Source organism: Mesocricetus auratus, unplaced genomic scaffold, assembly GCF_017639785.1.
Source record: "Mesocricetus auratus isolate SY011 unplaced genomic scaffold, BCM_Maur_2.0 Super-Scaffold_100013, whole genome shotgun sequence".
Lineage (NCBI taxonomy): Eukaryota > Metazoa > Chordata > Mammalia > Rodentia > Cricetidae > Mesocricetus > Mesocricetus auratus.
The window spans coordinates 74,541,543-74,563,973 of record NW_024429196.1 but is presented as its reverse complement, the minus strand read 5'-3'; the positions used below and the strand labels follow the sequence as shown (position 1 = coordinate 74,563,973).

General features: G+C 51.3%; 1 protein-coding gene across 2 annotated transcripts; it reads left to right on the top strand.

Annotated features, from left to right (window-relative positions):
• Cltb (clathrin light chain B) lies at window positions 1-20,856 on the top strand. Of its 2 annotated transcripts, XM_040755998.1 has the most exons (6): window positions 1-278; window positions 4,681-4,727; window positions 15,034-15,151; window positions 15,359-15,470; window positions 17,089-17,142; window positions 20,412-20,856. In XM_040755998.1, the coding sequence occupies exons 1-6, from the start codon at window positions 92-94 to the stop codon at window positions 20,581-20,583; spliced, it is 690 nt and encodes a 229-aa protein (XP_040611932.1). In that variant the 5' UTR covers window positions 1-91; the 3' UTR covers window positions 20,584-20,856. The 2 variants fall into 2 exon arrangements, with proteins under 2 accessions (XP_040611932.1, XP_040611933.1); XM_040755999.1 differs by lacking the exon at window positions 17,089-17,142 and having other exon boundaries at window positions 2-278.
• The last annotated feature ends 1,575 nt before the right edge of the window (window positions 20,857-22,431 follow it).

Sequence of the window (22,431 nt, the reverse complement as noted above, 5' to 3'; positions counted from 1 at the left end):
GCTGCAGCCGCAGTGACAGGCGAGCCGGGCGGGTGACGGGAAGTGCGGGCCGCGGGCGCGGGCGGGAGGTGACAGCAGCCACGCGGGGAAGATGGCTGAGGACTTCGGCTTCTTCTCGTCGTCGGAGAGCGGGGCCCCCGAGGCCGCCGAGGAGGACCCGGCGGCCGCCTTTCTGGCCCAGCAGGAGAGCGAGATTGCTGGCATCGAGAATGACCCGGGTTTCGGGGCACCTGCCGGCAGCCAGGTGGCCTCTGCGCAGCTGGGACTCGCGAGCGGGGGTGAGTCAGCGCGGCGGCCTGCAGCCGGGGGCTGCGGCCAGCATCGGGGGCAGGAGGCCCAGGTTCGGTCACACCCGGCCTGGGTCCCCGCTGTAGTCTGGAGCCCGGCTGTCTGGGCTGACCAGGGGCACCCCGGGGGCTGTGTGTGTCTGTGGGGCCTGGGAAAGCAGGGAGGAGCCGGGAAATGAGCTGGAGTCCGGGCTGAGGCTGGATCCGCTGACTCTGGGGACAGGAATTTATTTCGTCGTGACATTTTATCCCCAGGCCAGCTCCCCCACTGTGTGGCTCTGGAATCCTCCCCCTGCTCAGTTCTGAGAGTCATTCTCTGTCCCAGTGTCCTAGCTAAGTGGTACAGGTGTGGACGAAGGCAGTCCTCCTGACCCAGGGCTTAGCTTTCATTCTCTGGGCGGCAGGGGGCACTCCAGGAGCTACAGCTCTTCCTTGGGGACCACCTGCCGTCCTGCAGCGCTGGAGGAGACATGTTAATTACATTTAGTAATTTCACACACACACACACACACACACACACACACACACACACACACACACACACACACACACACGCAGTTACTGAATCCATTTCAGAACTGGCCACAGGAAGCCTCAAAAGGTACGCTAGTAAAACAACTAGGAAGTATCGATCAGGGATTGAACCCCTTCTGTCCCATTCTGAGTCCTGCGTATCCTGACCACACAGTCTTCTGTGTGTCTGGCTATAAGTCTGGACAGGGACACCAAGGAAGTCCTAACCCTTCCTGTTTGTAATCGTATTTGGTGGATTTACCAAGGTGATCCAGGACATTTGTGGATGGCTTCAGACATAAGGGCTCAGGACCTGTTTCCTACAACCTGTTTATCATTTATACTACTGCCTCAAGAAACAATTTGCTATATTTAGTAAAAAAAAAATGGGCCTTCCTGGGTACACGCCTAATAGACCTTGTTTCTTATTTTTTTTGTTGTTGTAATTTTAGGGAGGTTCAGTGGGCTTCTTGCAAACAAATATTACATGTATATGTTCACAAGGCTCTTTAACAGTCAGATTTCTTTCACTCAACATTTTGCTGTGTTGCCATCCCCACTGGGGACACAGAATGAAGGAACCAGATCTATGGCTGAGGGGTTGAATCAACTCTGCCAGGAGAAATGTAGTAACCCTTTTGTGACACACAAGAAACTGGAGTTTGAGGGTTATCATGATAGCTCAGTTGGTAAAGGGGTCCGATGACACCTGAGTTTGGAACCCACATGTAAGAAAGAACTCACTGTCATACTTTGTCTTCAGTTCTCACATACATGTGTGCACCACAAACACACACACACACAGAAGTAAATAAAGTGTCGGTAATAATAATTAAAGGAAGAAGAGACTGGGGTTTGAGTGTCTTGCCTAAGGTCACACAGCCATGAGTTGTAGCTCTGGAAACTTGATTTCAGGCCTCCTAGCTCCGTACTGTGTTATTCCAAAGACCAACTGTGTAGATCTTCCTAGATGACTGAATGTGGCAAGGAGAAGCAGGGGCCTGACGAAGCCAGCCATACAGGCTCTGTTCCTCAGCATGGGCCCTTGTGTTCCCAGGGAACCTGCCCAGGTTCCTATGGAACTTACTTGACCCATTAGTTACCCCTTGAGAACAGACTCTCCTACTCCCCTTTTCAGGAGGTCCTGGGTCTTTAGAAACTCAGGCTGAGGATAGCCATAGGGCCTAGGACTTAGCAAGCTGTGGTCTTTTCAGGGACTTACAACTGGACAGGGAGGGCACTGACTGACCCTAGACTTGATATGAGATGACAGGGAGAGAGACAGTGAGTGATAATCCTTGGGGAAGCTGCTAGAGACACAGCCCTCGGAGAGTCTTCCAGACTCCTACATGTGATATTGCAGGTGCCCAGCTGCCCTCCTGAGTGGCAGTTTGGGGAACAAGGAGGTACTTCAGGAGCGGAGCTCAGTGGGTATGGAGGCACAAACAGAATGAACCCGATACTCTTAAGCCTGGGCAGCACTAGGCAGCCATCCTTTTCTGAGCAGCAGGGAGTAGCAGGAGCCTAGGTGGTCTGAGGGAAATGGCCTGGGTCTTCTGGGAGCTGGGAAGAAGCAGGCTCCAACAGCAGCCACCAATGCAACCCGAGTTACCTCCCCTTAGACAATGGGGTCTTCTGACTAACGGTGGCTCTCAGGAGGCCCTGGGGAAAGCCCAGTATGGTATAGGCCTGAGCCCGGAGCCCCACTGAGCCTGCTCTGGGAACAGATCTGCTGCAGGCTTGGGGCATGGACACTTTGTTTCCATTCATCAGCCTTGGGTAGGGCCCAAATGGGCTACACTTTCACACCCAGTGTTCCGGGCTCGAAGCCTGATTGACTTATGGGCCAGCTCTGTGTAATCCTGTTGCCCCTGCTGGGCCTCAGTAAGCTCACAGGAATGTTCTGGATTCCCAAACGGGTCAGGCACCCGAGGAGGCCCTGCACGGAACAGCTTATCCTTAGGGCTTGTGTTTGCCTTGCTGTATTTGTTCTGTGGGTGCTGTTGTGGACTCAGGATCATAAATGTGTAAGAGCCAGAGAACACTGTGGAACAGACACTGGTGATTCTGTGAGTGGGTGTGTATATGGCCCCCAGGAGGCTGACCAGGCTCCATCTCTCTGGAGGTTGAGGTGGGCACCAGGAAACTTGTGTGGCCTTGCCAGGAGAGGTAGTGAGACTCTCCGAAGGCTGTTCCCACAGGCACAGCATCAGGGATGGACCCTGGCAAGGTGAGGCTAGAGAGGGAAGCTGCCCAGGAGCACCTCTGAAGTGTGCTGCCACTCATACCCCGCTGGGCTCACCCTCATTTAGAGAGCTGGCTTCCTGTGCAGTAGAAACCCTATCTGAGTGGGTGGGGTAAGAGCTGTCACAGCACACAAGAACAATCCCTGCTTGACTCTGTGAATAAGTCATGATTTATATCAGTGGCAGATGACTGACATGGGGGTGTGTCCCCCCTTGGTCCTCTCGGGCCCAGGCCAGATGTACTGTGTTGTTCTGCAGCCCTGTCTAGCTTGTACAGGGCTAACTGTCCTTCTGTGGTGACTGCATAAGGCCTGCTACGGCTCACAGCAAGGAGGCATGACAGCTCCAGAGAAGCCTTGCCCATTACAGTGACCCCCAAGGAGCAATTCAGCTCTTATTTGGCCAGCCGTCTCTGTTCACCCCTTCTATGCAGGGCCCCTTAGCTGGGGAAAAACCCGCTTGCAGAGCCTGGTAAGAAGTACATGGCCCTATGTATGCCAAGTCATTGCCTGGGAGTGGAGCCTCCTATGCAGTACTCTGGAGTACCCCAGAGATGAGACCTTCTTTTAGCGCCACAGGGGAAGCAGAGGAAGCAGTCTAAGGCCCCCTGTAGGAGGTGACTTGCACACCATTAAAAAAACAAAAAAGAGCAGGACAGTGGTGGCGCACGCCTTTAATCCCAACACTTGGGAGGCAGAGGCAGCTGGATCTCTGAGTTTGAGGCCAACAGAGCAAGTTCCAGGACAGGCTCCAAAGCTACATGGAGAAAACCTGTCTCAAAAAAACAAAAACAAAAACAGCAAAACAAACAAAAATCCAAAACAAAACAGAACAACAACAAAAGAATTCACTTGTTTATTCAGCATCTAGTGAGACCTTGTACAAATGCCCAGGTCCCATGCATAAGCATGGCTTTGAAGAGGGCAGCCATGGGGTTTGCCACCGGCAGGACAGACCAACCACAGCAGGTGTGTGGGCGTGAGACGGTGAAGGGGCAGGCTGGGCTGGCAGAGGAGTGAGGGAAGAAAACTTTGAGGGTCCCTGTTGCAGCAGGAGCTACAGGTAACGTGTGACTCGACGTTAGACAAGGGGATTGGGAGGAGTCATGGAAGGAGAAACGAAAGCCTGGGAGGGGCACAGACAGGAAACTAGGCCAAGTGTTGCCCAGGGGGAGCCGTGAGTCCTGCTCTCCCAGGCAGAGCGGTTGCTCAAGGTTCCACCAGGACATGCAGGGACACAGACCCCTCTCTTCCTCATCCCTGGTGGCCCCTCCCTAAGCTGCAGTACCCCTACCTACTTACCAGGTCCCAGCTGCACAGTTAACTTCCGGCAGGAAAGGGACAGTACACTGGCTAGGTGATCTTGAGCAGTGACTGTAGCCTTTCTGGGTTCCTACTCGAGAATGGGTCACTAAGTTTTCTCACGGGGCTATGGCAAATATTAAGTATGACAGTGGGGGCACAGGAAACAGTCAGGGCCGGGGCCTCAGCTGTTTATATACCCATATGTCTGTGGGGGAGGTGTCAGTATGCCTAGGGTGTATGTATGTACAGGCTGGCACCAGAGGCCACCGTAGGACCACCCTATGCCTGTCAGCTGGACTGTGAGTGACGCTGTCTCCTTGCTCTTTTCAGCTGGCTCTGAGGACATGGGGACTACAGTCAACGGAGATGTGTTTCAGGTAAGCAGAGGCGAGACTGACTGCCTTAGGCTCAGGGGCACCACTGTTTCCACTGGAGGTCATTTAGGGCTTACTGTTTGCTGTGTTGACTGTTTTCTTGTCGTGTTGGAAAGGGAACCACTGGAGACAGGGACTGAGGAGTTGCTCGGGTTGTCCTCAAGGGTATCTAGCTTCAGGAAGGATTGGCATGGGATGAAGGAAATTAGAGTTCTGTCCAAAACGGTACTTCTGGTGGAAGGCTGGCCTGACTGGCCATCTCCACACCATGAGTACTTTAACTGACTGGGAGATTAAAGTTGGAATTTCTCCTAAGTGGATAATTGGAAAAGGATACCCGGGTCTCTGCAGGATGACTTCTAGCCCAGACAAACTAGAAATAGCCTAAATGTCGAGAATCAGGGGCCTAAGTAGACTGGAAATAATCTCTTGCTACAAAGGGCTGTGAGAGCTTCCTGTCCTTATGGGCATACATGTTCTTGTTAAAGCAACTTACAGGGTGAACGATGTGCCATCACAGCATGTCACGTTCATATTTTTAGGGGTTTGCACAAAATATTTGGAAAAGGCATTCCAGTTGTTAACGATGGTAGCCCTGAGAGCGAGAGGCCAGGCTCCCTGTTTCCACCACAGTAGTGGGTGGATGAGGGTCGAGGGTGTTCTATAAAGATGGGCATGGAGCTCAGTGGAGAAGCTCCAAGTTAGATCCTCAGCACCACTAAAAGCCAACGCAACAAAACGAAAGCACACAGACCAAGAGAGGGCAGATGCTAAAGCACCCCAGGACCCCACATAGGTGTGTAGAGCCCCAGATGTCTAGGCAGGACCTAGCCTCCACTGTGTCAGTGTCGGGGCCTGCAGCTTCCTGATCTCCTGAGTCACACCCTGTGGAGGAGTTGCCCTTTTGGATCCTGGGAGAATAAACAATACTTTCTTATATAAGTGGGATGGGCTGGTCCTGACACAGGAAAACTGGCCTTGCTCCATTTCTGGAAAATGACTCAACGTCAGGGAGTTAGGAAAGTGTATCCCTAGGACTCCTCAGCTTCGTGCCCAGTTGGGTACAGCAGAGATAAGGATGAGTGTTATCCTTGTACTGTTAGAATGTTTGGCAGGCCAGTTCTGGGCTCCAAGAACACTCACGAGGATTTTAATGGCTCAAAGGGCCTCTGTTCTAAAGTAGACATGCAGGGGCAGCATGTGGGACCGTAAGGGTATCTAGAACATTCTGAGCAGCACGCTTTCACTTCAGTTGACAGAAGCTTGAGACTCACAGATATTGAAGAGACTTTATGAAGACACAGAGTGACACCAGCCATTGCTGGAGTTTTCCTCACTCACCCTCCCACTACCCACCATATCACTTTCCACTCGGGGACCTGAAGCGCACGGTCTCGGCAATGATTCTTATTCTCCGCTCTCAGGAGGGACGTTGCTTTGTGAATCACATCACGTCTGCGCTGCCCTCGAGTCCCCCTGGGCAAGGGAGGGTCATGGGAGGGAAGAGTCACTTGGTTTAGTAGCAGAGCTCCTTCCTGCTTGCATGGGCATACACTCTGGGCTGTGCTGCGCTCTGCTGCTGGGCCCAGAGGACTAACTTTAGGACGAGCACGGCAGTATTTGCCATGCGCTTTCGGGGGGAGGGGGGGCCGGAAGCCTTGGCCTGTGCAAACCCAGCACATCCAAGAGCCTTTGTACCTCAGTCTTCCCTGGTAGACTATGTGGGTGACCAGCTGCAAACCTCACCCCAGCACAGTCTGAGGGTAAGCCTACCAGCGCCTATTCCAGCCCCTCTGGCCCCATGGGGGACAGGGACAGGGACAGGGAGCCTTGCAGGACTCCTTTCCTTCCCACCCTCCAGTATCAGTCCCCTCCCCCCCCCCCTGCTTCTCCTCCTCGACTCTCCCTGAGCTACTTAGAGGAATCAACAGCTCAGCCCAGCTTACCCTGAGCTGCTCAATCCAAGGCGGATATGCCTCATCACCCTGGCTGTCCCTGGAGTTTTAGCATGTGCTTGCCCAGCAAGAAGCCCCTCAGAAGGGGGAAGGGGCAGATCATCTGGCCTGTCTGGCCTCTTGCTTTCTGCTCCCAGCCATAACCAGTCTCTTCGTCAAGGGAGCTTTGGAGGGCTTCAGAGTACTTCTCCAGCCACTAGTGTGGCCACTAAAGCCCTGAGCTGCTTCACCTTCTGGAAGTGACCCCATGTCTCAACTAGGAGCTCAAACGAACATGGGTGAGCCTCAGTTGGCCTCTGCTGTTTACTGCATGGACGGGAAAATAAACCCAAAGCAACCAGTGGAGAAGCCGGTGAAGTATTTCTCAGGCCCTGCCTGCCGGCAGCCCTGCTATGCTCACTGTCCGCTAGTGAAGGCCTTAGCCACGTGGTGACAGTGAGCCTCAGTGGTCATATTTTCTTTATGTGAGTGGGCCATGTGGTGGCTGATTCCATGGCTGTTGCTTTATATGAGCCTCACTAGGTTCCTTGAGTGAGACACTGTCACTCTCATGTCACAGGTTTGAAATCAAAGTTGCCCGGGGAAGGGATTTTTCTCAACAGTCACCACCCAGTGAGTGGCTGAACAGGCACTGTAGGCCAGGCCTCTGATACAATGTCCAGCGCCTCTCCTGGGCTCTCCCCGTCTTTATAATCAGCCATTTGTCCATTCACCTCTCAACTCACATTCTCTGTGGACCAGCCCCGTGCTGCGGCGGTGGATGAGAAGACAAAGCCAATGGAGTATCTGTCCCCAGAGTTCACTTCCAGTGGAGTACAGAAACCCAGGAAGAAGTCACGACAGCCTAGGAGCTAGGATTTGAGGGTAATGATGAGACAGGAGGCCATAAGTTCAAGGCTAGCTTGGGGCACATTTCGAGGGCCTTAAAAGAAAAAAATCTAACAGCTTGAGTGTTTTTGTTTCCAAAACCAACTGAAGGCGGTATAGGGCTTAGCCCACTTAATCCTCCCAGTCCTCTTATGCGGCCGCTCTTATTATCCCCGGTTCTGCTCAGGGAGATTTAATAGCTGTTGTAGTGACATAGCTTCAGTAACTTCAGTGGCTTTCAAGGCTGCCTAGGGGGAGGGAGCAGCACGTGGGAAGGAACAGAAGGGAAGACATTTGGCTCAGGGCTCTTCCACAGAGCCTGTGGACTCTGCTACATAGAGGGATGTGTCAGGAAAGCCCCAAGAGGCCACAGGTACAGGGACGATTGGTTGCTTAAAGAGAGTCGCACTAACTCCCCACCACAGCGCATCAGTGTCCTCTGGGGAGGCAGCCCCAGCTTGGGCAGACTTCATGTCCTGGCCTTGGCACACCAGCCTCCAGGGATGGGAGGTGCTGTACAGCACTGAGCCTCATGTACCTCAGTGCCAAGTAGAGCTGCTTCAAGGGCTGCCCAGGCTTCATACCCAGACCACAGACAGCAGTGGAAGCCTACAATTCATTTTCTGGCTTTTCCCAGCTGGGGGACCTTGAGTTAGTAACTCAACCTTTCTGAGCCTGGTTTCTCCTTTGTAAAATGGGGAGTCAAGGCCCTGGCCTGCTGTCCCCACAGGGTTATTGGGAAAAGTACTCTGTAAACAGGACAGCTCCTTATAAATTACTGACGTGTCCACTAAATGAGCCGAGGAGTGGCCTGGAGTAGTGGTGTGGTGTGTGTGTGTGTGTGTGTGTGTGTGTGTGTGTGTGTGTGTGTGCGCGCACACATGAGCACAGGCAGGGACCACAAGGGGACAAAGCCTCTGATCTTAAAAAGGTCACTTAGCAGCAGCCAGGCTGGGACCTGGTGTGTGGCTGGGTGGCGGAGTGTTCGTGTAGTATGCATATGCCCTGGATTCAGTCCCCAGCACAGGGAAATCAAGGAGACGAATGGCAGGACAGGGGTCATGGGACAGAAGCAGCAGCGTTCCTGCCAGCTGTTTTTGTGACAAGGATGTTCACACCCAGTTATTCAATTCGAACCTGGCTCTGTCACTTACTTGCCAACCGTGGCACTTTGGAACTAAAGTCCCCTTACCTATAAAATAAAGGCAATAAAACCTTCTAAGTGGAACTGTAAAGATCAAAGTCACCTGCTTGGTCGCAGGTGCCCTGGAATCCTAACTTTAGGTGAGGTTTCTGGAGATGATGAAGTAATGATACAAATGGGAGGAGATGTCTGCCCAGCGGAGCTTCTCCTGCCTTCTCACTCCTCTTCCTACATCTGAGTTTCCCAAAGGCACCTGCCCTGTAATGTCTTTCCCCTATGTGTCCATGTTCTCTGCCCCGAGACAAGAATGGCCATGCCATTTTTTGTCTGATATCTTACCTGTCCTGTACCACAGTGCACCATCTTTGAGGGACTCCCCATCTCAAGCTACCAGAAGACAGGTTATTTTGTTCATTCCTGTCCATAAGTACCTACACATATATGGATTTAATAAGTTATCTCTTCCTTCTACTCCTTCTCTTCCTTCTTCTTGTTCTTTTGGTTGAACTGGGGATTGAACTTGAACCCAGGGTCCTGTGGCTGTCAGGGATGTGCTCTGCTGTTGAGCTATGTCCCTAGACTCAATAAATCCTCCCCTTCCAGGCCCTCCTGCTCTGGATGATGTTATGAAGGCCGTCAGTCTCTGGATTTAGGGCGCATACTTTCTTTTCTTTTTCTTTGTTTTTGTTTTTGTTTTTATTTGAAACAAATAAAACAATCCCAGCTTCCTCTCCCTCCCCCTCCCATTTTTTTGATTTTTTTTTTTTAGACACGGTTTCTCTGTGTAGCTGGCCTCAAACTCACAGAAATCAATCTGCCTGTCTCTGCCTCCCGAGTGCAGGACTAAAGGAGTGTGCCACTCTGGGAGTTTCCTTCCTTTTTTCCTTCCTTCCTTTTCTTTTTACATGATTTATTTATTTTATGTGCATTGGTATTTTGCCTGTATGTATGTCTGTGTGAGGATGTCAAATCCCCCAGAGCAGTAGTTACAGGCAGCTGTGAGTGCAGGGACTCAACCTGGGTCCTCTGGAAAGGTAAACAGTCATCTTAACAGCTGGGCCATCTCTCCAGCTCCTTGGAGCATACTTTCCTAGGATGGCTAGAGGGCTGGAGGAAGGGCAAAAAGTGACCATGTAAACAGGGCAGCCATTTCAGACAGCAACAAGTGCTCTGAGGACAATAAAATACAGTTGTCCTTTGGGATCCAAATGGGATTGATCCAGAACCCTGGAGATATAAAAATCTAAAAATTCAAGTTATTGTAATAAAATGGTAAAGTATTGGGGTTGTGGTATGGCTTAGTAGAACACTTCCAATTCCAGCAGTGTGTGTGAGGGAAATGGCATAATATTTGTATGTAACCTACACACATCTTCTGTGTACTTTAAATCTTCTCTGGATTATGTATAACCCTAATACAATGTAATTGCTTTGTAAATAGTTGTTACATAATAAATAGTATTTAGGAAATAGTGACAAGCAACAAAACTGCGTATTTTCAATACAGAGACCACCATTGTAGAAAAAAAAACTTCAAAGTTCAGGATCAGAGAATATTTGAGGAATGCTAACTGTAGAGAAATTGCTTAAAGCGCTATAGCCCAGTGTGGTGGCAAATGCCTGTAGTCTCAGCTACTTGGAGACTGAGGCAGAAGGATCAAAATTTCAAGGCCCAATTGGGTAACCTAACATGACCCTGTCTCAAAATAGGAAGAAGGGAGGGAAGGAGGGAGGGAGGGAGTGCTGGGTCTAGGGGAGAGGGCTCCAGACTAGGAGGACCCTTGGGGGTGGGGAGGACCACAGGACTTGTTCACGGACAGTGTGTCAAGGGTGCACTGACCAAAACAGATCAGGGAGCAGGAGAGAGCAGAGACTTTGGATTTTTATTCAAATTATAGTGGAAAGACTTTGGGTTTGTGTTGTTGTTGTTATTGTTGGAGAGGCAGAGGCAGGCAGATCTCTGTGAGTTCGAGGCCAGTCTGGTCTACAAAGTGAGTTCCAGGGCCGTCTCCAAAGCTACAGATAGACCCTGTCTCGAACAACAACAAAACTGGACAGGGGACAGGACATTATTTTAGTTAGGCTTTGCATGGGTCATGTTATTTTGTATCTGGGGATTGAATCTAGGACAAAGTCATCGGTGGCTGAAAGGAAGGAAATGTAATCTGATTGGGGACATTGTTGTTAAAATGTTTAGGTTTATCCAGTAATGAGATACAAACCGTGACTCAACCATCCCACGTGGAGTTTATTGGTAGACAGGGAGGGAAAGGGGGGTGAGAGGTAACCAACCCGTGCAGAGCTGAGGGATAAGATGAGAGAGAGAGAGAGAGAGAGAGAGAGAGAGAGAGAGAGAGAGAGAGAGAGAGAGAGAGAGAGAGAGAGAGAGAGAGAGAGAGAGAGAGAGAGAGAGAGAGAGAGAGAGAGAGAGAGAGAGAGAGAGAGAGAGAGAGAAGAGGAGAGGAGATGGAGAGGAGATGGAGAGGAGATGGAGATGAAGACAAGAGTAAAACAGAGTGTAAGCAGGCAGGGGTCAGTCCTTTAAAGGGGTCCTTTGCACCTGCGTGGTTCTCACAGAACTCTGGGCTGGCCAGAGTGTTGCCTGAGTGCATCCTGCCAGGTAACAGGGCAGGCCAGCGTAATGCCTGAACCTTTCAGACATGCCTTAGAGAGTACCAGCAGAGCCTCCCATTAGACTGAATGTGGGGCCAATAAGGGAAGAGTCAACGACACACACAAGGTTCAGGCTTCAACAGCAGCGTCTGTTGATTGTGGTTCTGTGTGGGAAAGAGGCATCAGTGACGCCCAGATGCAAGGGCTGGGCGTGTTTGGACCGGGACCGGGCCCTGGCCCAGGACTGGCCCTGCCCTCACTGCTCAGACACCTGCCATGGAGCCCTGCTGCTTCGAGGGACTGCTCTCCAAGCTCCTCCTCACAGCCAGGCTGCTAGCTCTGGGGTGAGCACCTACCGTATGCTCAGGACAATGTGGGACAGAGGGATCCCAGACGCTGTCCTGTGGGGAAAGGCATTAAACATCAGCAACACTGACCGTTGGGCAAATGCTTGGAGGACAGGGAGACACGAACTGGGGGATATGAGGGCTGTAATGTGAGTAGGTCCTGCCATGCCCCTGCCCACTGGGAGCTTTGGGTAGATAGTAGAGGTAGAGAAGACTATGCCAGGGGGTGCTGGGATGGAGGAGCCTGGAACATGCTGGGAGGAAGTGGATCCCAAGGTGGAAATGCCCACGGTGGAGTGAGGAGGGGACGTGCTGGGAGGGTGGGGCAGGGAGGCGGGGCAGGGAGGCGGGGCACACTGCATTCGGAGCCCTGCGGGGTCAGTGCCCACAGGAAAACTGGAGGACAGAGCACCAGCCACGCCTGGTGGCAGGACCCACACTCTCACCTTCCAGGAAGAAAGGGTCTCTCAGACTAGAGATGTTCCTTCCACACTGACTCGAAGTGCCTCTAACACTTCTGTCCCAAGCTCTAGCAATTCTGTCACCAGATCTGAACCCCACTACATCTACCCACCTCTCTTGGCCTTGGTATTCTCTTCTGTAAAATGGGAATGAAAAATGGCAGTGATGGCTGGTGAGGTTGCAAAACAGCAAGGGCATTTGTTGCCAAGCCTGGGGACCCGAGTTCAATCCCAAGAACTCACACAGTGGAAGGAGAGGACCAGCTCCTTCAGGCTGCCCTCTGACCTCCACACTCATGTCATCTCTGGCACATACAAGTGAATAAATAGAACGATCCTAATACCATCCACTGAGCCATCACTCTGTAGCAGGGACTCTCTGTTTTGCAAAGGTTGAGGATGTAACTCAGCTGGGAGAGTGTTTGCTTAGTCTGCACAGAGCTTTGAGTTTCATCCACAACACTGAGTAAACCTAGTGTAATGGCATACACTTGATTCCTACACTCAGAAGTTCAAGGTTATTTTCAGGTAGAACAAGTTCTAGGCCATTCCTCTCTCTCTCTCTCTCTCTCTCTCTCTCTCTCTCTCTCTCTCTCTCTCTCTCTCTCTCTCTCTCTCTCTCGCTCTCCCCCTCTCTTGGTTTTTTGATACAGGGTTTCAGGGTTTCTCTGTGTAGCTTTGGAGCCTATCCTGGCACTCACTCTGTAAACCAGGCTGGCCTAGAACTCACAGAGATCTGCCTACCTGTGCCTCCGAGTGCTGGGATTAAAGGTGTGTGCCACCAATGCCCGGCCCATTCCTGTCTCTTTACAAACACTGTTGCATCAAATCCCAGCATCAGGTCTGGGAGGCCATCTTACTATGAGTCCCATTTTCAGACAGGCTGGATATGTTCAGGAACTCACCCAGCCAAACACACATCTTCCACCTCTCAGCAATGCAACTGTATGGCTTTAGAGTCCAAGTTTACCACAGCAAGGTTTTATTATTTTATATGTATGGATGTTTGCCTGTGTCTCGTTACTTTTCTATTGCTGTAATAAGATATCAAGGCCAAGGCAACTTAGAGAAGAGCTTATTTAGGGTTTGCAGCTTCAGAGGGTCAGAGTCCATGGCCGTCACAGTAATGGCGTGGCAGTAGACAGGCAGTCATGGTGCCGGAGCAGTAGCAGAGAGCTCACATCTTGAGCCACTAGCACAAGACAGAGAGTAAGTAGCAATGGGGTGGGCTTGGAGGTGTGTCCCCAGGGACACAGCTCCTCCAGCAAGGCCACACCTCCTAACCCTTCCTAAACAGTTCTACCGACTGGGGACCAAGCATGTAAATATGTGATAATATGGGGGCTGTTCTTATTCAAACCACCTCTATGTAAATATATGATAATATGGGGGCTGTTCTTATTCAAACCACCTCTATGTATGTCTATGCCTGGAGTCTACGGGGACAACAAGAGGTGTCAGATCCTCTGGAGCTCTAGTGACAGACAGTTGTGAGCTGCTAAGAGGGTGCTGGGAGCCAAACCGAGGTCCCCTGAAAAAGCAGTCATGCTCTTAACTGTAAGGAGTCTTTTTTTGTCCTGCCTGTCAGCTCCCAAATAAGGACATGGAGACTTCTTATTAATTACGAAAGCTCGGCCTACAGCTTAGGCTTGTTCCTAACCAGCTCTTATAACTTAAATTAACCCATTTTTCTTAATCTATCACATGGTATTTGTCACCTCTCTTCCATCTTGTACCTCTTGTCTCTCTGTGTCTCCTGGCTTCTGCGTGCCTCAATTCCTCCTCCTCTTCCTCTCTCTCCCTGGAAGTCCCGCCTAAGCCTCCTGTATTACTATTGGCTGTTCAGCTTCTTATTACACCAATCACAACAAATACATCCTCATACAGGGTACAAATATCCCACAACATTTAACTGCTGAGTCATCTCTCCAGGTGTTCCCTCCCCACAGCCATGGCCAAGTTTTAGTCACGGTCGTTCTGCCTGTCTCTGGGCTGCACATTCACTCAGCAAATGTCTGCTGTCTCCCATGTGTCAGGCACTGTGGTTAGCTCTGTACACAAAACAATGGAACACAACAGACACGGTCCCTGCTGTCACAGAGGTAACACTCTGATGGACAGATGAACACATTAGTAATGAGGTCGTGTTAGACTGTGTGAGTTTTATCATGGAATACAACTGTAACAGATTTTAATGATGGTGGCATCTACGGCTTTAAAACAGATGTATGTAGCCGGGCGTTGGTGGCGCACGCCTTTAATCCCAGCACTCGGGAGGCAGAGGCAGGTGGATCTCTGTGAGTTTGAGGCCAGCTTGGTCTACAAAGTGAGTTCCAGGACAGCCTCCAAGACATTACAGAGAAACCCTGTCTTAAAAAAACCTAAAACAAACAAACAAACAAAAAAAACAGATGTATGAGTGTTTTGCTTACATGTATGTAGGCATACCACCAGCATGCATATCCTTTAGAGGCCAGAAGGGGGCATCTGGTCCCCTGGAACTGGAGTTACAGACAGTTGTGCAGCACCATGTTGGGGCTGGGAACTGAACTAGGGTCCTCTGCAAGAACAGCAAGTGCTCTTAACCATGGAGCCATCTCTTCAGCCCCAAATTTAGTTTTAAAACTCATTTCATTCTTGTATCAACTCTATGGGATGATTAACCTTGTTTTATGATGAACATGAATATAAATGAGATGGCTGGGCTTGAGACAATGATCAGGCACTGGGAGGTTGAGTGACCTGCCTGAGGCCTCATGGGAGCAGTGTTACCGGCAGAGGGAACACAGAGTGGGAAGGTATAGTCGCTGGGTGGTAGAGTGGGCTGGGCTGCCTGATTTGAGGGCTGTCTTGGTTGCAGTAAGAGCAGCACAAACAGCAGGGCAGACATGATGGGCGGGGAACACTGTGCTTATGTTGTAGGAGGCCAATGGGCCTGCCGATGGCTATGCTGCAATTGCCCAGGTGGACAGGCTGACTCAGGAGCCTGAGAGCATCCGGAAGTGGAGAGAGGAACAGAAAAAAAGGCTGCAGGAGCTGGGTGAGTGCATGCTGGGGAGGGCTGATTCCTACAGGGATGGCTTCTGGGACACAGTGGGTGGGGCAGAGTGAGGCAGACTTGGAGTCTGTGCAGGCCCACTTAGCGGAGGGTGGGGCCTTGGGCTGCTGGCTGGGGGCCAGGGGTGGAGCTTCCAGGGTGGCTGCTCTCCACAGCAAAGTTGCTGTACTCATTCTGCTGGGCTCACAGATGCTGCCTCCAAGGTGACTGAACAGGAGTGGCGGGAGAAGGCCAAAAAGGACCTGGAGGAGTGGAACCAGCGCCAAAGCGAGCAAGTTGAGAAGAACAAGATCAACAACAGGCGAGTGAACCTGGGGACCTGAGGGGAGCTGAGGAGAACACGGGGAGTGGCTGTGAGAAGATGAGGGAGCTAAGGAACCCTGAAGGAGCTGTGAGAACATCAAGGAGCCATGGGAGCTGCGGGGGGAGTGGTGCTGTCTTGAGATGAACGATGTAGTAAGGACACGGGGATAAGAGCTGCTGGAAGCCTCGGGTTCCTCATGGCATGCCTCTCCTAAGCCCTTACCCCTCTCCATGACTGAGGGGAGGCAGGATGGGTGCCAAGGACTGGAGTGTGACGAGATTCTCCAGGACCCTGAGCCCTCTGTAGGTAACTTAGGGAGGGCAGGGCCAGCCTGAGGATTTCTTAGGGAAATGACAGTACTTCACCCCAGTGTGACTGAGGGGTGAAAGGACAACGGTGGCCGGCACACTTGAGAGGCCCAGAATTGGGACATAAGCGAGGTCAATCAGCAGTCACTCTCCCTGCCACTCAGCTCTGCTTCCTTCCGTTCTGGGTTTACTATTGGACATACACCCCTGTATGGAAACAGCTGCTTCAGGGTTCTGCTCTGCCGTGTGGTCAAGCTCAGTGAAAATAGCCAAGTATCTAGTAGCTCCTGCCAGAGTTGGCTTGGGCTATGTGCCCATGCCAGGCCCCTGACCGTGGACAGGAGGAGGGATGCTCCAATGGGACCCAGGCAGGGTGGAAGTCTCACTCATTGGGCTGCACAAGGGGGCCAGTGCCATCTAAACTACAGGGACTGCAGTGGGAGCAGCTGACCCTGCAAAGCACAAGCCGGGAGTGGGCGTGGCTGCAAACCAGGGAACATTTATGGAGATGGATGTTCTCCCGCTTGGGATGCTGTACCCTTCAAGATACAGTATCTTCCCAGGAGGGAAAGACAGTCAACATACTGCACGCCACCTGGACAATGGGTGCCAGACGAGGACCCTTCTGTGTCCTCTGAGAGTTCAGAGGAGAGCACCACACAGGTACAGCCAAACTTGGACGCACTAAGGGCCCTGTGTGAGAAGACCATAAAAGCAAAGAAGCAGTTAGCATGCCAGAGAAGAAGCAGTGTCTAGAACAGTGAGTGGTTCTCAGTCTGTGGGTCACGATATCCTGATACTCACATTATGATTCATAACAGTAGCGAAATTACCGTTATGATGTAGCAACAAAATAATTGTCTGTTGTGGTTGAAAGTCACCACAACATGAGGAACTGTGTTACAGGGTCACAGGATTAGGAAGGTTGAAAATCGCTGGCCTAGAGACTTGTGTCTGAGGGTTGACTGTGAGGATCGCAGCATTAGGAGCACATTGCAGACCTGCGAGCATGTAGTGTGTTGGTCTGCAGGGAGTCTACATGTAGAGGGAAAGGTTTGGGAAGTAGGTGGCATATGGGAGTGACATTGGAAGGGTCTTGGGAAGAGATCTCCTTGAACAGTAGGAAGCCATCAAAGGTGCAGGACTCCCCACTCTCTTATGGGTAACTGTTAGCTTTTAAACTGTACTTCCTAACATGTCTCCTGCGGAGGTACTAACACTGTTTCTCTTTCTCTTTAACCCTGTGCCTGCCTGTCTTGCTGTCTGTCCTCCCCCACCTAACTCCTTCTCCTAACTTTTTCCTCAAGGATTGCTGACAAAGCCTTCTACCAGCAGCCAGATGCTGATATCATTGGCTATGTGTACGTGTCTCCTTTGCTCTCTGCAGGGGCAGCTGTGGAGGGCAGCCCCATGGTTTTCAGTCTCTTGTCTGTGTGGTATAAATGAATGTGGCTGGGCTCAGAGCAATGACCAGAACAGGGGGAGCTCCGGGACCGGTGCAGCCCTTGCCTTCCATCTTTCCCTCCAGTGAGCTGGAGGCAGCTTTGCCCATTACAGGTCCCGAGTGGGGTGGGGGAGGGAATGCACTACCCAGTCCCACAGGGGAGGGGGAAGGACACAGAGGCCTAGCTCCTCTCTGAGACTCTTCTTGGGAACGGGTAGGTGAGAAGCGGACTTTCACTGGACAAACACCAAGCATAGAGTGCTGAAGGCATAAGCATAAGAGATGTCTTTATATGTCTACCCCTGCCCACCCCTAAGTACACGGACTTGACCAAGAGCCCTTGCCCACTGCACAGCAGCTCTTCTCCTGTGTATCTGGGTTTGGAGTGTGGCTGGACCTGTGCTGCTCTGGATGTAGAACGGCAGGGTCCCCTTACGCCAGCCCCAGGTGACAGGTAGCATGTTCTGGACAGCAGTGGTGGGGAAGCCACAGGAAGACAGTGATGTCTGAGTGTTGTTGACTCATTTCACACATTTCCTTACTGTCCCTGATGGAGCTGGGCCACATGCCACTGCAACCTCTACTGCCACCTGCACTGGCCCTCGTGCACACAGCACAGGGCACAGCAGGCAGCAGCCTGCCCTCCCTTCTCCCGGCTGGCCCCTACCTGCTGGTACTAATCCTGTGCCAGTCACCGGCCAAACAGAGAGAAGAGACACATAGCCCTCCCCTGCAAATTGCTCATGGGTTGGAATACATTACACCACTAGCTCTGGAAGCCACCCTCTCTGCTGGGGACCCAGTGCATGCTTCGGACTTACAACCCTCGGCTGCACCTTAAGATTTAAAAATGAATGGCTGGGTAGTAAGGAAGGACACTCTAGATGGGAGAAGCAGCCAGGGCAGAGGCCTGGAGACGACTGAGAGGCCAGGTTCGTGGGGACGGATGGAAACTGAGGCTGGGAGGTCCCATCTGGACTCTATTGTACTAGGCTAACTTAGATTTGGTCCTCCAGGCAGTGGGGAGCCATGGGGGCTGCCAATAGGTGACAGGGAATCTGGCAGGTGTGGGTGCTATAGAACACTACTGGGTTCAGTGCTCCTACTGGACCCAAGGAACTGGTCCAGAGAACCCAAAAAGGCTCTGAAGGAGACAGAATTGGAATTGAGACTTCCCAGCCTTTCACCTGCCCAAGCATTTCCAAGGGAGCTTGAGCAAGGCAGACTCTGGCTCCGCAGGACTGAAGTGAGGCTCAGCCTGTTTCTTTCTTTTTTGTTTTGTTTTGTTTTGTTTTTACGAGACAGGGTTTCTCTGTATTGTTTTGGAGGCTGTCGGTCCAGCCCAGCCTCAAACTCACAGAGATCCGCCTGCCTCTGCCTCCCGAGTGCTGGGATTAAAGGCGTGCGCCACCACTGCCGGCTTCAGCCTGTTTCTAACAAGCTTCATGGTGATGCCACACTGCCAGGCATGGTACACAGATCAGTAATAAAGACAGAGGAACCTCTTGACCCTGACAGGCAGCTCCAAGGGTAAAGAGCCTTCACACACCCACTGTCCAGCCCCATAGACCTGTCACCACACTGGCTGCTCAGCTCAGAGAACAGATCAGAAGAGTGGAAGCCATGTTTCTCTCCTCACAGATTAGGTGAGCACACAGAAGAAAGGCAAGATCATGACAGGGGTCATGTCATTGAGCTTGGATCAGCTCTTCTGGTAGGGCGGCCCAGTGGAGCGCTCTCTCCCATCACCCAGGCCCACCTCCCAACTTGGCCGCAACTTTGTATCCTTTTCCCCTTCCAAATAACTGAGTCCAATTTGTGCTGCTCCTAAACTCCTCAGTGTGAACTGACCCGGAGCCACACCCTTAAACAAAACTGACTTTCCCTCCCCCAGAAGCCATGGGCTGTCTATACAGCCCCTTAGCTACAGGGAGGGGGCCCTGAACCCCTCCTACTCCATGCTACAATGTTGAGTGGTTTGATCTTGTACAGGTAACCACAGCTACTTGAGTTCATGACTGCTAGGGTCCTGTAATGTTCAGGAGATACTTTTCTCTCCATTATTCCTGAACTCTGACTAAAATCTTTCTGCCCCTTTTCCTCTATGGTACTGAATCCTGGTGTGTGTTATACGTGTTCCATTTGGCTGAGCACTAGAAATCAGTGACTTTCAAAACTGTCAACACAATTGTGAAGTGTGGTAGAGTTTTTGCCTGTCATACAGACAGACAGACATTCAACCCAGTATCATCAAAACAAGTAGACCCTGAAGCAGAGACCACCCCAGTTTTTATCCTAACACGACTGCAACTGAAGCGGCGCCTCCAATGGAGCCTTCCCCGGGCTGTGGCTCCATCCAGACAGGACTGTTTTGAGCGCAGGCTTCTGGAGTCAGACATGCTTGTAGAGATTCTACATCCATTCCATAGTTGGTTAGGTGGTTAGTCAGTGTCCTCTTTTGGTCAGGTCTTGAAGGTGTTGAAAATAGTTGAGACATAGCCCAGTGGTAGACTAACTACCAGAATGTCTGAGGCCCAGGTTCAATCCCTAGTACTGAAAAAGGAAAGAAAGGAAAAAAGATGGAAAGATACAAGTGAGATTACACACCTGTAATCTCAGCAAGATGCTATGCACTTAGCCTGGCCTATGCGAGACCCCATTTAAACAAATATAAACAAACCAACAAAAACAGAGGGAAAGGTAGGAAGGGACAGAATGAACACAGAATACCCAGACTGGGAATGCCTTTCTGAAGAGATAAAGCCCACTCTGGGAATCAAATGACAAGCAGTAAGCTAGCCAGGTGCAGTGGTACACACCTGTCATCTCAGGACCAGAGAGGCTGAGGCAAGAGGCTCTCTTGAGCTCAAGAGTTCAGTAGCAGCTTGGCCTACACAGTGAACCACAGGTTCAACAAAAAGCATCAGGCCACGAGCCAGTGAAAAACCCTCTCAGGAAGAGGTGAGAGTAAGCTCAAAAGCCCTGAGTCTAGATGACTTAGGCTTCCACACTTAGGCCTACACTTCTTATGTCAAGACTGTTCCTGGTGGCTGAAGTCACAGGGCACAGGGCTGGGAAGACTGGGTAATGCCCCAGAGTAGGCTGCACAGCAAAGTGATGGGAGCAGGACATTAGTGACCCAGGAGAAGACAGCCATGAAAGCCTTTGTCCTTTCTCCACCTGCAGGGCATCTGAAGAGGCTTTTGTGAAGGAATCCAAGGAGGAGACCCCAGGCACGGAGTGGGAGAAGGTGGCCCAGCTGTGTGACTTCAACCCCAAGAGCAGCAAGCAGTGCAAAGACGTGTCCCGCCTGCGCTCGGTGCTCATGTCACTGAAGCAGACACCACTGTCCCGCTAGGTGCCTGCTCCAAGGACGGCCACAAAGCATGGGCCTTGCTGAGGCAGAGGAGCGGCTGCTTCAGCCAGCGGGGAACTTCCTCAGACAGCTGCCACACACAGCCTGTTCTGTTCCTCTGCACCTCTGGGAGCTGGGAAGTGGGACCCTCACCCCTTTCAACCCCCACTCCCTCCTGGCCCCATGTCCCAGCCCTCATGACTCCTCTCAGTCCACTCAATTGTGACTGTCCCTCCTGATGTATTTTTTCTTGGCTTAAAGGGTATGTTAACTCTTTTTACACTTATTTATTATTATCCTCATTTCTCTGGAAGCTGCAGCTGGTGTCAGGGCTTCATTTTGTGCTTGGAACTTTCCCAGCTTCATGCCCTTAGGAGGTGAGGATGTGCTCTTGGGAACTCAGGGGCTCCCCGCTGGAAGCAGGAACCCCAGACTGTCTGTGTCTGTTGTCTCCTCCAGGAAGAGGAAAGACAGGCTCTCACAGAACACTTCTGCAACCTTGCTCTTTGTGATTCTTTAACAAGCCTGAAGGTAGGGTCTCCGCTAAGAAAACTAAGGCTCCCAGGACAGAATCAGCTTGCAGTGTAGGAAGCAGGTGAGACCAGTGGCCTCTGCGGTGGTGTCTAAGACTGAGGACATCATCTGTCAGACCTTCTTTCTTGGGAGTGACAGGGACCCTCTAAGATGCTGCACTGCCTCCCCTCGTCAGCCCTTCCCTCCTGTGGACTTGGGTAAACAACAGTGACCACACCTTCTTTCCCTTCAGCAGAGGCTGTAAAACAGGACAGCTGAGCATTATGATCTACATATGTTCAGAAAGATTTGAGTAACTGCCAACAGTATTAGTTCTCTGAGAGTGCCATAACAAAGAACCAACAACTGTGTGTCTTAGAGCATCAGAAATTTGTTGTCTCACAGTTCTGGAGGCTAAATTCCCAAATCAGGGACCCACTCAAGCCACACCCTCTATAGATGCTAAGGCAAGATCTGTGTCTTTTCTAGCTTCCAGTAGCTCTGGCATTCCTTGGCTTGCAGATGCTGCCCCCTAGTTCTGCCTACATCCGCACATGGCTGTCTTCATCTTCCTTCCACACATGTCTTGTATGTCCGACTTTTTAAAAAATATGGATGCTAGTCTTACTGGATTAAAGCCCACCTTAAAGACTTTTAAAACTACTAATGGTTATAAAGTCCCTATTGCCAATATAATACCTAAAGAATTGAGAGTCGGAACCCAACTCTCAAATGTATTTTAAGGGGTAGCTGTCTAACACTAACACAAACAGTGGACATGACCTTTGGCAGTGGCTCTTCAGCTCTTTAAGGCCCGTCCTTACGTCTTGTGGGCTTCACAATGCAGTATCTGACGCGGGCATTCTGCCTCACAGCTCAGATCATGATGGAGGTGCAAACACCTGGCTCTAGCCATGGACCTTCCACTCGAGATCCTTCAGACACGCCAGCCACAGGAAATGGGTCTTCACTTTCTTTGCTTTTCCCGGTTTGAAATGGGTGTTGAGAGGGCCAGAGTCACACATGGGAGGGGCTCAGTTCCTGAAGTCAACACAGTGCTGTCCACAGACCACAAATGCCTGTTGGGACTTTTGTGTCAAAAGCTAGATGGTTCAGATCAGCAGAGCCCAAGGGCCCCAGAGGAGGGAGAGCTGGAGTAAGGAGGAGACAAAAAATGATGGCGGTGTGGGTGTTGAACATCCTGGTTCCAACAGGACTCTGACAGCCCATCTAAAGGCTACAGAAACAACGGACAGTGGTGGCGCACACCTTTAATCCCAGCACTTGGGAGGCAGAGGCAGGTGGATCTCTATGAGTTTGAGAACAGCCTGGTCTACA